The 15,386-nt window shown below is 37.2% G+C and overlaps 1 protein-coding gene across 6 annotated transcripts in view; it reads right to left on the bottom strand.

Moving 5' to 3' along the window:
* Positions 1–15,386, bottom strand: part of NALCN (sodium leak channel, non-selective) — a 229,626-nt gene that overhangs the window by 109,049 nt on the left and 105,191 nt on the right. For all 6 annotated transcript variants that reach the window (XM_053970810.1, XM_053970811.1, XM_053970812.1 and 3 more), the window contains one exon: positions 3,052–3,183. In XM_053970810.1, coding sequence (XP_053826785.1) covers positions 3,052–3,183 — 132 coding nt within the window. The remainder of the gene's footprint in view (positions 1–3,051; positions 3,184–15,386) is intronic.

Raw genomic sequence — 15,386 nt, 5'->3', positions numbered from 1 at the left:
ATGTGTGATACATAGGATGGACCGAATGAGATATTTTATTAGACATGTCTTCTCCTAAAGCCAGCAGCTTTCAAGATAACTTCTAGAAAACGTATCAGAAAGCCAGATATGCTTGCTGTAGTCTTTCTGGCCATTTCCTTTAGCAAAGTGAATCCTCACTGCTGTTGGCTGCTCAAGTCAGCTCCCACTGAAGGGAAAGCGTTCTGTAGCCTACTCTAATGGAAAAGACAGAGCAACAGCAGTGCATCCTGCTCCAACTAGTCTTTTTCACCAAGCAAACAAACACTGTGGAATAACCAGCATTGTCTGAGTATTCAGCTTCTTCAAGGCTCTTAAAAATATTTCCTTGGTACATCCTTTGTGCTACAAAGAGCAAGTTTCACAACAACCAAATAGGAAATGACACCAGCTTATAGATTTTTCCTCTCTCAAAATTTTTTTATTCTTCTGCTCTTTGGATACTTTGTTCCTCCTTCTGTAACAAACTAGGGTTTTGTTAGTTTGATTTTTATAGTGCCTCTAGTAAAAGCATCACAGGATTAAAAAAAGGAGAGACAAAACTAGGAAATCCAATAAATGGACATAAGAAATGCTTTACAAATAAAAAAATCCCACCTTTCTCTCTCCCAGAATACTTTACCTCATATACTTGGAAATGTAAAAAGGTAAACAAATGAGTTTTCTCACAACCTCTCCACTAAGAAATCAAGTCTCTAAGCTATGCAAAAAGAGAAAAATGTATTGTTAAAGAAAACTGGGCATTGCTTATAGGACAGAATTATAATACACTAGTCTACATTATATACTCACCTTGAATAAACCCTGGCAAGTATTTCTACAGGGAAAAAAAAACCAAAAAAACCCTGCAAACTTTATACTTGAAATAAATGTTGAAGAGATTGTTTCTAGCGCTGATTAATAAAAGCATAATTATACCATATATTCAGAGCCAAAATAGAAATAGGACATGCAATGTTCCCTATTTTGAATATAAATAGAATTAATGTTATTTTGTTAAGAATCCAGGCTCCACTTTCTGTATCCTGAGCACAAAGCAAAAATGCCTGCTGTGAAGAGTTCATGGCCTCAGGCTTTAATGCTGACTTATTTGTTTCCAGCCAAGGATATTGTACTGGATTTGCCTGTGTCAGGGTTAATTTTCTCCATCATAGTTTGTATGGTGTTATTTTGGATTTGTGCCTGACACAGTGTTGGTAACACAGGGATGTTTCAGCTGTTGCTGAGCAGCACTCACACAGAGTCAAGGCTTTTTCTGCCTCTCATCCCACCAGTGATCAGGCTGGGGGAGCACAAGGAGTGGGGAGGGGAAACAGCCAGGACAGCTGATCCCAACTGAACACAAGGATATCCTATCCCACAGGGCACTGTGTCCAGCATATAAGGCTAGAGGAAGCAGAAGGAAGGTGGGGGGCATAGTTCAAGTGAAACTGTTTGTCTTCCCAAGTTACTGTAATGGTTGATGGAGCCTGACTTTCCTGGAGATGGTTTCCCTGCCCATGGGAAATGGTGAATGAATCCCTTGTTCTGCTTTGCTTGTGTGTATGACTTTTGCTTTACTTATTAAACTGTTTTTATCTCAACCCATGGGTTGTTTCACTTTTACTCTGACCATTCTCTGCCCCATCCCACTGAGGGAGAGTGAACAAGAGGATGTATGCGGCTGAGCTGCTAGCTGGGGTTAAACCGTGATGGAGATCAAAATTAGTTTCCCTGTCCTCAATTCTACTCTAAGATCTGTGGAATATTTTGTAAGACAACCCAGCATTTGCTGGTTTTATTCCAATGTCTTATTTTCAGGATAATAATTTTCATGTTCATGTTGTTTTTCAAATAGTTTTAGAACTTGAGGTAAAACAAGGACATTACATTTCACAATTATGCTTGTAATTATTGTCCATGCCAACATTGACTAAATATTCATACAAAATACAGCAATCCCCAGCAGCATGAGAGACAATGAAGAATGATGTATCCCTGCTGTCTTTACAATTTGGACCTTTTTAAAGGTTTGGACTCTGGTGCTGTTTATAACAGGTTTTTTTGGTCTCATTTCTGTCCCAAAACTGGTGAACTCTCAGCTTCATATGATCAGCTTCATACGATTTTAAGAGATCAGATACAAATTCTAAAACTAAGATAAAAAATATGTATCAATTCAATCTTTAAAAAAAGGAGATTCATTGTACTGTTATGGACTAAAGGGTTTAAAGTTGGGCATGTGACTCTGAATATCAAACATATTTAAACATAGAAAACCACACAACAACCAAAACCAGAGAAACAACCAGGAACATTCTGCTATCATTCCCTCTAGTCTAACAATGACCCCTCTGGCTCCAAAGACCTGTGACTATTGAAGCCAGGGAAACTACAGTAAGCATAAAGCAGATATGTGTCCAATCCAGGCAAGGTTCTAGGATCGCTAGTGCATGCTCTACAGTAAGATCCTTGACCAGCTAATGATTCAAATAGGCTCCCTTGTACCTCCACTTAACTGGTTCAGGAGCACAGACTCCTCCTTTGCAGAATTCATGACTGCATAAATGTTTTTTTTTTCCTGCGGTGTGCTCTTGCAATTGCTGAAGCCAGACCATTTGTAAAACTATTTTGGTTATGCTTAAGGACCTTCTGGCAGCTAAGTATATATAAAATAAAGATTATTTAGGAAGAAGTTCTGTATTATATTTTTTAAATGCAATGTTTTGCCATCTTTTTAAAGTTAAATTCTTCTGAATGTTACACCTTCTGCTAGAAAAAGATAGCAACTCAGCAGCCATGCATTGCCTGCAGATGTTATACTTAAGCCTCAGCTCACTACCACTAACATTTTGTTTGAGGAAATTACCTTTCAAAAGGTTGTAAGATAGGGCTGTCAGCCATTGTCAGACAGAGGAAGTTGAACAAGTTAGCAAAGTATTCTTGGAATGCTTCAGGGAATAAAAAATTACACACTAAAATGTTCTTGACAATCACATTCTTTACTTTAGCTTATCTTGAAAATTACCCAGATAGTCATTTTACCATACTCACCTCAGCAAGGTAAAATTCATCATATTGTCTCTTGAAATTTTCTCCTTTATAGTAGTTGCTAGCAGCAACAATCACATCGACAGCAACCATGCTTAGTATGAACATATGAAATACAGATGACCTCATCATTTTCTACAAAAGAAAAAGTAAATTTTATAATCAAAAGGAGTCAACCATGTGCATTTTAAAGTTCTATTACATTGTCAAAACATAATAAGCTATAATAATATGTTATTCTAAAGCTTCTTTTTCTATTTTCATGTATTCCTCTTTAAAATATGTTTTAGTATATTGCTTCAACTGGTTTATATGTGCAGGTTTTGAGATTTTTTTTGGTACTTTTAATTTTTATTTGCAATTGACTTCTTACTGAAGGTTTATAATTTAATATGATATCCATTACTTTAGTATGTTTTAAAGCATAAAGAGCATATCTCTCTATTTGGCCTTGTTTGATACTCCCGCATTATGATTTGTTCATGCAAATCTCGATGACTTATCGGTCAGGAAAAAGTTACATCAACTCTATCTTGTGTACTGCTTTTGCTCAAGAAACATATTTTATGGGATTTACCTGATGTCAGACTATTGCCTAAATGAATGAAACACATCTACATATTGTAGATATACACATCTGAGCCTATGAGCTATGAAGTACAGATAATTCACATATCTGTGTACTTAATGCTTTGTGTCACAGCTGCTGCAGCCACAAAGGAGAGAAGAGAGAAAGAGAAGCACAGAGCAGTGTCCAGGAGTTTACATCTGTGAGATGCCAAAACGTTACTGATAAGATACATAAGATGTATACAGAAGTTCAAAGAAGTAACTTGTAGGCACCCATCACAAAGACCATGCACTTATGATTTACCCTAAAAGCTTAACCACTTCCCTCACTGGGTCAGCCACAGTAGAAGCTAGAGTCAAACACAGAACGTACTGATATTGAATATACTGTTCTGTTCAAAACAGAACATACTGTTATTTTACATTAAAAAATCTTTGAATGAATGGTCACCAATATTGATATTGTTTTACAAATTTCCACAAGTAATATGGTTCAGGTCTTTAATATGAGTGAGTTATGTACCATTATGGCTCCTTGTGTTTGTGTGTAAGTTGTACTTACAGTGGAAAAGGCCATTTTTATTTGTTCCTGAGTTGGTATGTAGAAGTGCCTAACAAAATTTCAGGAAAAAGAGAACTAAAAATTTAGAAGAACTCTGCCTCCTTTCATCTTTTCCCTAAAGATTCTGTGTACCTGTACTGGCTTATGTACACATAATCACATAATTATTTATGTTGGAAGTGACTTGAGATGACCTAGTCTGGTGCTGCCTGCTTAAGCAGAGTCAGCTAGAGCAGGTATTCCAGAACTTTGTTCAGTCAGAGTTTGAGTATCTTGACATATAAACACTCTGCAACCCATCTGTGCAACCTGTTCCACTGTTTGACCACCTTCACAGTGAAAGAGTCTTTTGTTCAGTTCATCACAGCTTTAGATTTTCTCCCAGAACTCAGGGGCTTGCGATTCCTGAAGGAATCTTACCTAGATAGTCTTACCTATCAAGATGGGTGAAAAAGGCCTCAAGCATTTCTATGCCACTGCCTTGCCTTGCAAGGTCTCCTAATCCTTTCAACTGCAGGCTTATATTTTTCTAGTCTTCCTTTTGTTTCTCTTATATATAGAAGTCCTTCTTGTTGCCTTCCATGTCATGGTAGATTCAATCCTCTAACTCCACTCTCAGACAGGGTATTTGTACTCCTCCTGGGCCACTTGATCCTGATTCCTTCTCTTGTATGCTTCCTTTTTAATTCCGAGTTTTTCCAGAGCTACTGGTTCAGTTATGTGGACCTCCTGTCACACTTGTCACACTTTGATTTCCTGTACTTGGAAGGAGAACATTTTTTAACTTGAAGGAGGAAGATCCTTGAAAATCAACCAGTTCTTCTGGAACATTTAATCTCTATGACTGTGTACTATGGGATTCTTCCAAGCAGATACCTGAACGTGAAAAAGTCTGAATACTAGGGTTGTGGTCCTATCTTTTGGCTTTGTTCCTTCTTTGAAGGTTCCTGAATTCCACATTTTTATGGTCATTGCAAAAAAGACTGCTCCTGAATCTCACAACCTGACCAATTTCTCCTTCCTGGCAAGTATGAGGTTGCTCCAGAACACCCTATCTCATCAGTACATGTTTTAGGAAGTTACCACCCCTGCAATGCAGAAACCTGGACTGTTTCCTGCTGTATTGTCCTTCAAGCAGAGTAATTACACTGCCCCAGGAGAACTGAGGCATGTGAAACTCATAGAATCATGGAACTCTTTAGGTTGAAAGGAATCTCAAAGATCGTCTACTTCAGAAATATGCAAAATTTAAGAAACACATATTTTTACATTAGTAAGATATATTAACACGTTAAAAAATTCATATATGTAGTTGTAAAATACTGTCTCAGTCTTTAGTGAGCTGAGATTGTTATATTCATGAAGAATTGTCAGCATTAACATTTTATGTGTAATCTTGCCTGAAGCTCAGAGTCTTAACTAACCCTTCATACAGGGTTGTTGTGTGGGTCTTTTTTGATGAAATTAGAACATAATATGGGATGTATGGGAGGCTGCAAGGACTAATACTTGTTCAGCTTTTAGTAAAGCTTTGTGACTGCCTACTGAAGAATTCACGCCCTCTTGAATTCCACTGGAGTTTAAGATAGCTTGCTTAAACTGAAGATGAATGGAAACTAAGCACATATTTACAAGCATACAAGCTTATGGAATTGCCTGTTGTCTCTTAATATCTGGATTTTTTCCTGTGAATTACAGGTAGCATTGCAGACAGAAGACAGCTCAAACCCTTCTCATGCAAGCTGGCTTCCTTTTGACCTTAGTGACATAAAATGGTTGTATAATCTGTTCTAGAAAGGGAGGTTCAGGAGAGAAGTCTTACATTTAGAAATTTACAGAACCAGCAGGGGTTAATAATACCTAAAGCACGGGTAAGTCATCAAAATAGTGGCTAAATAAGGTCTTTGATTTTTCATCAACAAGGCAAGCTATAAGAATACAATAATTAGAGGTAGGGCTGCTGGCATCAATCGTGAATTTTTTCCAGTGTTGTGATTCAAAACAGGTGTCATTCTATCCTTTACAATTCCATTTCACACAAATTTTAGCCAGATAGTTAGTCTCTCTGCATATTTTACACTGTATTTTTAATGGTGTCAAAATTTCCATCATAATAATGAAGTATTCTCAATTGTGAAAGTACTTGCTAAAAGAAACTAGTAAGTGGGGTTGCAAAAGGCTCTTTTATCTCCTTTCACAGGGAAGCAAAATGGTAATACAGGAAAAATAAAAATGCATAAAATGTCTTGATATACATATACATATATGCACACTTTGTCATCTAGTCTGTACCTTCAGACATTGTGGTGATTTAGGAATGCTACTCCTCAATTTAGAGCTCCCACTGATATGTTCCAAACTGCACAGCCACTTGCTCGCTCCCCCTTTCCCCTTCCCCTGCTAGTGGCTGCAGAGAAGAATTGAAGGCACAAAAGGTAAAGATCATGGGCTGAGAACAACGTACTGGAAATGGCAATGAGATAAGGAAATGAAAGTTACAGCAACAACATTAATAGCAAGCATACAAGAGGGAGGTGAGTGAACCATGCAAAATGTTCAGAACTGGCATTACCCGAGCGCTCCCTCTGCCACTCTCTCCAGAAGGAAAGACTCCTTCTCACTGCAAAAGACTCCTTTCCCCTGACCCCAGCAATGACATGAGGTGGTATAGAATAACCTCCAGGTTCTAGCCATGCCCTGTTCTGGCCACTGCAAAGACTTATCTTGTCCTGGCCAGAACCAGAACAGACAGTCATAAAAAGATTTTGCTGTGAGTATTTAATCTTGGAAAATAAATAGCAATAACAGAAATAATATCCTAATCATAGTTTGGTTCACAGAATCACAGAATGCTTAAAGTTGGAAAATACTTTTAAGACCATCAAGTCAAACCTAGCACCATCATGTTTACCATTAAACCAAGTCCTCAAGTGACATAGCCACATATTTTTTAAAAAATTCCAGGGATGGTGACTCCACCACTTCCCTTAGCAGTCTATTCCAATGTTTTACAATCCTTTCCATTAAGCAATTTCTTCTAATATCTAATGTAAACCTCCCATAGTGCAACTTGAATTAATTTCTTTTCATCCTGTCACTTGTAAGCTGGAACCCCACCTTACTCAAATCTCCTTACATATAGTTAGAGAGAGGAATAAGGTCCTCCCTGAGCCTCCTGTTCTTCAGGCTAAACATCCCCAGCTCCTTCAGCCACTCTTCATAAGACTTGTGCTCCAGCCCATTCACCAGGGTCCTTGCCCTTCTCTGGACTCTCTGCAGCATCTTTTATTTTTCAGTGAGATTCAACAAAGCTTGTTGTCAAGGTCGCCTTCCCAAAGAAACTGAAAGGAAACTATTCACTAATAAAAAGTATTACACTGGCATAACATGACTCAGTGTTAAGATAATAAGGAAGGAGGCTCAGACAGGACTCAAGCCAGACACAGGCAATGTAAAGGCAGGAATAGCTAGCTGAGGCAACAAATTAAGAGATAGCTATGGTGAGGAACAATAAAAGCACCTAGGTGCTGGCAGAGAGACAGAGAGCACACAGGGCCAGCAAGATGGAGGTATCTGAACAAATACCTCCACTGCACGCACAGCAAAAAGGCTATGCTGAGGAGATTAAAAAAAAAAAAATCATTATTTTTAAATCCCAGGACTGGCCAGTTCATGTGGGCCAGATTGGTATCTGTGTTCCTTGATTTTTTCTATGTCATGTCAGAATCTAGCTGCTCACTTTCACGAATGCTGTGCACGATAAGCAGCTTTCCAATTGGTCTCTCAGACAGATTGCTGTATCTTTAGGAGATCAATCACAGTGCTCTAACCCACACACCTGCTGTGCCCAGCTTCCCCCCTACTCTAATCTGCCTTAGTTTGTTCTTTCTGCATCACAAAATTTTAATTTGTATTTGCACCCTTAAAGCACTTTAGACGCACCTCTGCTGCTATGTTCGACCATGAGAATCCACCATCTCTTTACATATTTCTGTATTTTGGAATGAGGCCCATTTCATCTAAATGAAAGGTGAATTTAGTCCACAGCTCTTTCCCGAGCCTTGAAAGTTATTTTGGATCATGAGATCAGCAGTGTATCATTTGTATTACAGCTCTTTTCAGAACACATAGGCATGGAAAATTCTCCATGCAAACTTGAAAGAGGAGACATAATGCCAATTTTTGTTCTTGTTTAATTTACTGACCTTTTTTTAGCCCTTGGATGTGTGTTTCTTAAGCTGTGTAGGAATGAGATGAAAGAAATGTTCTGATGTTGCTGTCAGCCAGATACATGGTAAATTGTATCTAATATTAAATTGGATTTAAGATTAGCTGTGTTGAAGAAGTCTCAAGTGAAATGCCCTGCTGCTGCCATCGATCAAATACAACAGTGAGGAATTTCTTACATTTACTATGAATTACCTATAATGCTGGCATCTGACTTCATGTAGGATGCTAATTCTCAGTGTCCAGGACACCGAAGAACCTGTATAGCACAGTGCATTAGAGATGCAGTGGCCATAAAAACCAGTACATGACAAACTGTTAATCATCCAAATTCTTTCATTGTTTGGATATACACAAAGGAGCCAAGGATCTGTTTTGTGCTCAGATGGGAATTTCATGAATGCAAAAAAGACTTCTAAAACACTACTCATTTATTTAACACTATGCTTGGTGCAGCAGAGGAACTCTGAATGAAAAATTGTATTTAATATCTGGGATTCACCCAAAAACTCAAGTATTGACAATGCAATTGCTGATAGGTAGAGACTACCTGGCTCACTTGGTCTTACGGAGCATTACAATGCATGACCTAAAGCAATCTTTTGTCACTCTAGTATTATCAGAGTGGGATACATTGCTTAATACTCCTCCCATATTCCTGCATGGCAGAGGAAGGATGAGTGACACAAATTTGCCTTTGCCAGCTCACTGCCCTGGAGAAGATCCACAGCAGCTGCCAGTTTGTACAGCCAGAGCCACAGATGCTGGCTCAGGAAAGCAGTGGTCCATGTGAAATGCCTGGACTAAGCAAACTGGAATTACTGAATATGAAACTACCTTTTCCTAATGCTAGATTCCTTTTGGGAGCTTGATATGTACATCAGGTCACTCTTTGTATCACCATCCTTCAAATCCATAATACATCTTACTTACTAAGCAAGATGGTAAATGTTACAAAATTGTAGGCTCTGACAGACTTAATAATTAAAGAACCCATGGGCCATATTATCCTGATAGTACTCAAAACTGACCCAGCTGATAATGTTTAATATTATCATGTGAAACCTTGAAAGAGGTGTCTTCAAAGGGCTCAATGGTTTCAATTCAGACCTACAGAAATTTAGACTGCATCTGATAATACTAATAGTCTTGTGGTCTAAGAAAACAAACAAAAAAACAAAAAAACAAAAAACAAAAAAAAAAAAAAAAAACAAAAAAAAAAAGAGGACAAATAGTCTTGAAGAATAAAAAAATTACCTACAAAGCCATCAAACTTATTAGTACTGAGCAAGACATGGTAAGGATCTGATATGTAGAAAAGCTTTGCTTATTTTGGCTATTTAGTGTGTGAAAAGCTTAGAGTGCATAATTGTCAGACTGGCAGGGTAGCTCTTGAAAGTACCAAACCAATTAATGAATAGTGTAAACATCGTTTAACTAAAAGACTTTGAGAATCACTACATGGGTAAGCAGGTTTCTTTTCAGATTTTGATACTCTTGAATTGTGCATTCATCAATGGTAAAAACACAATCGTATCTGTATTTCTTTATATTTCAGAGATACTTTAATACTTCATAAACCAATAGTATCTCCTCCTCTGTGTTATAATGGAATGGCTCTGGAAAGCTTCTTATTCCCTTTTAGCCTTTATTGGCTTTTCCTATTTGCACAAGGAAAAGGAAGCTAGATCCTGCTAAAAGATTTCAGCCAAGCTTCCAGCTATACCTGTTTAAAGACCTTATACTGGCTACATGATAATTGTGGTTAAGTTTACCCCATCATGATAATAATGCACTGTATTACTTGTACTCCTCTCTATACACGCCTACTGGAAGACCATACTTTCTGGTAGTTAGAAAAAAAAAATTGATTTGTTAAAGTTGTTTAGATGTGCACAAAGGATTTGGGTGATATTATTAAATGCAATTGAAAAGTTTACATTTGTGCTAATCCAGCCTTTCTTACTTATGGGCCTGTTGGAGCCTAGATCCTACCACTGCAGTGACATGAAGGCAAATGCGAGTCCCGGCTTATTTCCATGAACACAATCACCACGATATGTGGAGATGCATTCTGGAAGAGAACTGCAAATCTTACGGTACCCATTCACTTCATAAAGCCCAATTAGATGGAGTTACGTGGGCATCACAGAATACAGAAAACTTGTTTAGAAGAGCTAACAAAAGCATGACTTAAGTTCATTATAGCAGCTTGGAAAACACTAGCTCAAATAACAATAAAATGAAAGTATTGCAAGTCAATTCTCATTCTTTCTGGACATTTCAGATGTTGACCTATAACTCCTAAATACATATAAAGGGATTTTGGGTTTTATAGAGCAGGGCCAGTTTAAGGTGCATAGAATTTATACCACTAAGAAAGGAACATGATTGCCAGTCATTCTTGATTAAATGTTGAAATCAGGACACATCAAAAGCCTCAGAAACTATTATAATGTACAAGACTAGAAATAGCAAAGTCTCCTTGACTTTAGGATTCTATGACACAAGATTTCTAAGAGTCACTAAGCAAAGATTAAATCCTGGCCTAAAGAAAAGGGCAAGCTTTTTTATCCTATACATGTTTAGTATACTTATGGTGTTTATTTAGTCTTTTTTTTTTTTTTTTTTTGTCAAAGTGCTTGAAGATACCTTGAATATGAAAGAAGCTTTAGAAAATCACATTCTATACACTGCTAATCACAGATAATTCATAGCATGAATAGGATAAATTTGATTTTCATCTTGTTGGTTAATGGCCATCTGAGCAAGTACAGAATTGTGAAATTGCAGAAAATTTTCCCTTTTGTTTTCAGGACATTGTAGAGCATTTTACAAGCTATGTAACTAATTTTCTATAAACCATTTTGCTTTCAACTTACTTTATGACTGCCTGACAAAGATATGCTTGTGAGGAGAATTTAGCAATTATTCCCATGCTCTGCAATCTGAACATTTCTGAAAATTATTAAGCATTAACCAGAAATTTTATGGGAACAAGCTTTTTAAAACCTTATATGGATGCAGTTATATATCAGTGTGGGACATTAAGAAACATTGTAAATCTAAGAAACCATCTACTGTATTTGAGAGGAACTTCAATGCTAGGATGAATTCAAATAATGCAACCTCATTGAGTAAACAAGGTGAAGGATGAGTTTTAAAGATGCTGGAAGAAGTGGTATTTAGGTGCTGCAAAGGAAATAAGTCAGAAGCCACAACTCAGATGTTTGCTGATGTCAAGGGGGCAATCTTGGCTTTGCAGTACAGGCCAATTGTCCCAGTGCAATGAGAGCAGGGTGATTCTTCAGCAATTTTGTCTACAGAGACTTGCTTTAATATTTTTATGACGGTAGAGAAGAAGTTCTTAGGGTAGAGATGTAGTAGAGATGAAGTAGTAGAGATGAATGTAAAGACCCTTTAAGATCCACAGTCCAATGAAAAATGTGCTTAGAAACTCTGTTACTTTCAGATCACCTTAGATCAGAGAACCTTTGTTATCAGCTGCAGGAGATAATTTAGGTGGTATGGTGATAGTCAAGGGAGTTTTATGTCCCCAAAACACAAACATCATAACTCTTGCAAGTTTTAGAACATGCATTTGGAAACTTTTCTATAAATGTTTTCTGGCTGCAGCAGAGGTGACACTGGCCTAGCAGAAAGAGCACTATAGACAGTAAACTGTCCTGGCTAATAAAATATTCTACAAGTTTCACTTTACTGTGCTTCTCTTTCCACCTTCTACTGCATCTGATTAGGATACAAAACTCAAGGTAGCCATTGTATCTGCGTTTTCACAGGGTCTCCTACCATGCAGCCTCAAAACAAGCTGGAAATGGGACGACTACTGAATAATGGTAACATTTCAGGACATGCAAATATGCTCTCCAATCAGTAAGCATAAGATTCTTTGCTAACACAATAAGGTTTTAAGGCAATAAATGTAATTGTCAGATGACACGGTATAGCTAAAATCATAAAGAAATCAGAAGTAGTTAAGATCTTCCAATACTCTAAATGTCTCTAATATTTGAAAATACAGGTGAGTCATTAATTTGTCATGTTTACACAGACTCTCCTGCCTTTTAGCATAGCTAATTTTGATTTGAAAATTAAAAGCTACTTTAAAAAAAGGCAAACTGAATTCTGATCAAAGGAACAAAGTAAAGCCAATAACAAAGCAAGAATGAGAAAATACACACTTAGGAAGTAAACAAATAGAAATAATGATAGAAAGCCTAATGAAGAGAAATTAAAAACTCTTAAGAGTTTTTTGAGTAACCAAGCCTTTAAGGCTAAAGTTTCTGTCAGAAATTAGATACATTTTCCCCCTTACATCCTAGATTTGAAAGCCAAATTTCTATTTCTGCTATAAGGCTAAAGAATGTGTTGCATATGCCTCTTTCAGACTAGCTGCATCCTGTTAATTCACATCCTGCACAACAGAATAAAGCAGTAGCATAGCTACATTTCTGTACGCCTCTTACTAACAGCAGCCACTTTTCTCCTCCCACAAACTTCTAACAGAACAGTCAAAAAGAAAATGGTGACTCTTCTGCCCTAAAAATACATGAAATAATGGCTTATTTGAAATGAAACGACCCTCCTCCCCACCAGTTTATAAATCAGCTAACACAGTATGTCATTTTCTTTGCACGAAGAGAGAGAGGAAGTAAGCAGCCTTTCAGCAACTGTAATCTGACTTAGAAAAATTGAGAGCAGCTGCTGCAACATAAAAGAAATCTAAAAATACTACTTAAATTGTTCACGATAACAACAATGCATAAAAATTGTTACCTACCTGTCAGATTTTTAAAACTGTTAATAAGTATATCATCACCTCAGCAGTAATTTTCTCTAAAGCTACATAGTATGAAATGCAAAATGGAACCCAAATAATATGAAGTTTTATTCTTTTTCCTAAATATAGCAATACAGATCAATTCAGAAAATATGAGTCAAAATAATTAATGACTAAAATGTGAAATTAAATAGGCCAAATTAATTTTTATTTTATATCTAGTGACTTCATCAAAGCTGCAGGGTGGACATTCACTCTCTACTAAGGTGTGATTAATCACACCCCTGTCCTATGGGGATTAATACACTCCCTAGAGTATTTGCAAAGAGAAAGTGTAAAAGTTCTTTTCCTCTGACAAGAAAAATTACCAAACTAGCTTAAAATCACAACTCTAAATGCATTTATTTTTAGTGCATTTTATATATATTAAAAGGCATTTAACCTTGAAGAATTTTATGTCAACTGTAATGCATTTAACCTGTGTGGGTGACCACACACTGAAACAGGTTGCTCAGAGAGGTTGTGCAGTGTCCCTCACTGGAGATATTCAAGAACCCTCTGGATGCAATCCTGTACAATGTGCTCTAGTGTGATCCTGCTTAAGCAGGGAGGTTGGACCAGAAGTCCCATTGTGTTGCCTTCCAACCTTAGCCAGTCTGTGAACCTCAGGTAAAGGAATATACACACACAGACACATTCCCACCTGCTCACATTATGGATAAACACCACATAACCACATAATTATATAAACAATATATGTATGCACATGTATACATTTACATAAATAGACACTTATAGGGCAGGCCAAATTTATAGCCAGTTGCTAATGCTGTCCTCAGACAATCACCTAATAATGGATGCACTTGAGATTTTTAATCTGTATTTTCTAATTTCTTGTCTGAAAACTCCAGCTGATTCACTATCTGCATTACAGCATTATCTGTATTTACACTCTGTTGCCAAATCCTCTCGATATAGTATTCTATTTTATGTATGTCAACAATGTTGACATTTCCCACGTTTTCATATTTATATTTTGAAAATATGTTGACCACAAAAGAAAAAGGTAATAATGTTGGGCTTACTCTGCAGCAAAAAAGCTCCATCTCTAATACTAAATCTATTTTCTACTATTTAGAAGCTGTGCCATTTATGAGCTGTGGTACATAATATATTGCTCACTCCTTCAGATGCACACTAAACATAATTTTGACATGTAATTGATTATTACAGGGGCTTCAACTTTCCCCCATATTTCAGGGAAGGTGAATGGCGATGGAAAGAATCTGGACCCTACCTGTGCTGTCATTTTTTTCAATGCCTTCAGAATTTCTGTAACTTTTACATTTTAGAACTCTAGGAACTTCACTTCCAACAAATTTCAATTAACACTTGTTTCTTTAATCATATGCCTTTGAAGATCTCACCTAGAAGGCCTCCCTGAAATTGCTTCAATAGACCACTTGCTCTTTTACTTACATTTCAATTCAAGAATCATGTCTCTGAAATGTCATTTTTTAACCAGGTGTGAATCAATCATTTTCACTGCCTCTGTTTTCTTTGGCCTTTTAGTTCCCAGATAATTAGAATAATTTTTATTTTTATGTTATTGTAGTACTGTAGATTTACTAGCTGTTTTATAAATGTGAAGGAAAAGGTTGCTGTTATTATAATGATTAACTCATGTGCTGAAAGAGCAGTAGACCATAATGTAAGCATTGCACCTCATTCTGCAATTAGTACTTAGGTTCATCATAAAATCCTTCAGAATTCTTTATATTATTTTTAGGAAATTACCCATGTACCAAGACAGGTGCAACCATGCTAGAGAGTGGTGAAATACACTGCCTGCCCTTCCCTTTTTTGCCCCCTCACAGTTTAAACCACATTTTGAGAATTCAGTGCAGAATCTGTTTCAGCGTGGCCTCGTGGCTGTGTCAGCTCCAATGAGTGAGTTGCTCATATCAAAGCTGGCATCTTCTGACTCTGCAGATGCTCTGCAGGGGACAAGGCTCAGTGCTGGCCACATATGCTGGAACCCAGCTCTCCTCACAACAGTGTTCATGTCTCATGGATGGCTTACATGGGTGCTCTGCTGATAGTATAAAGTAACAGGAGGCAGGAGAGAGCTTACAGAACTCAGAATGTGTTGGAGGACCGAAAATGTAAAACCTGCTG

The sequence above is a fragment of the Vidua macroura genome, chromosome 2 (genome assembly GCF_024509145.1).
Source record: "Vidua macroura isolate BioBank_ID:100142 chromosome 2, ASM2450914v1, whole genome shotgun sequence".
Classification (NCBI taxonomy): domain Eukaryota; kingdom Metazoa; phylum Chordata; class Aves; order Passeriformes; family Viduidae; genus Vidua; species Vidua macroura.
Note: the sequence above shows the minus strand (reverse complement) of the source record. Positions and strands in the feature narration are given on the sequence as shown.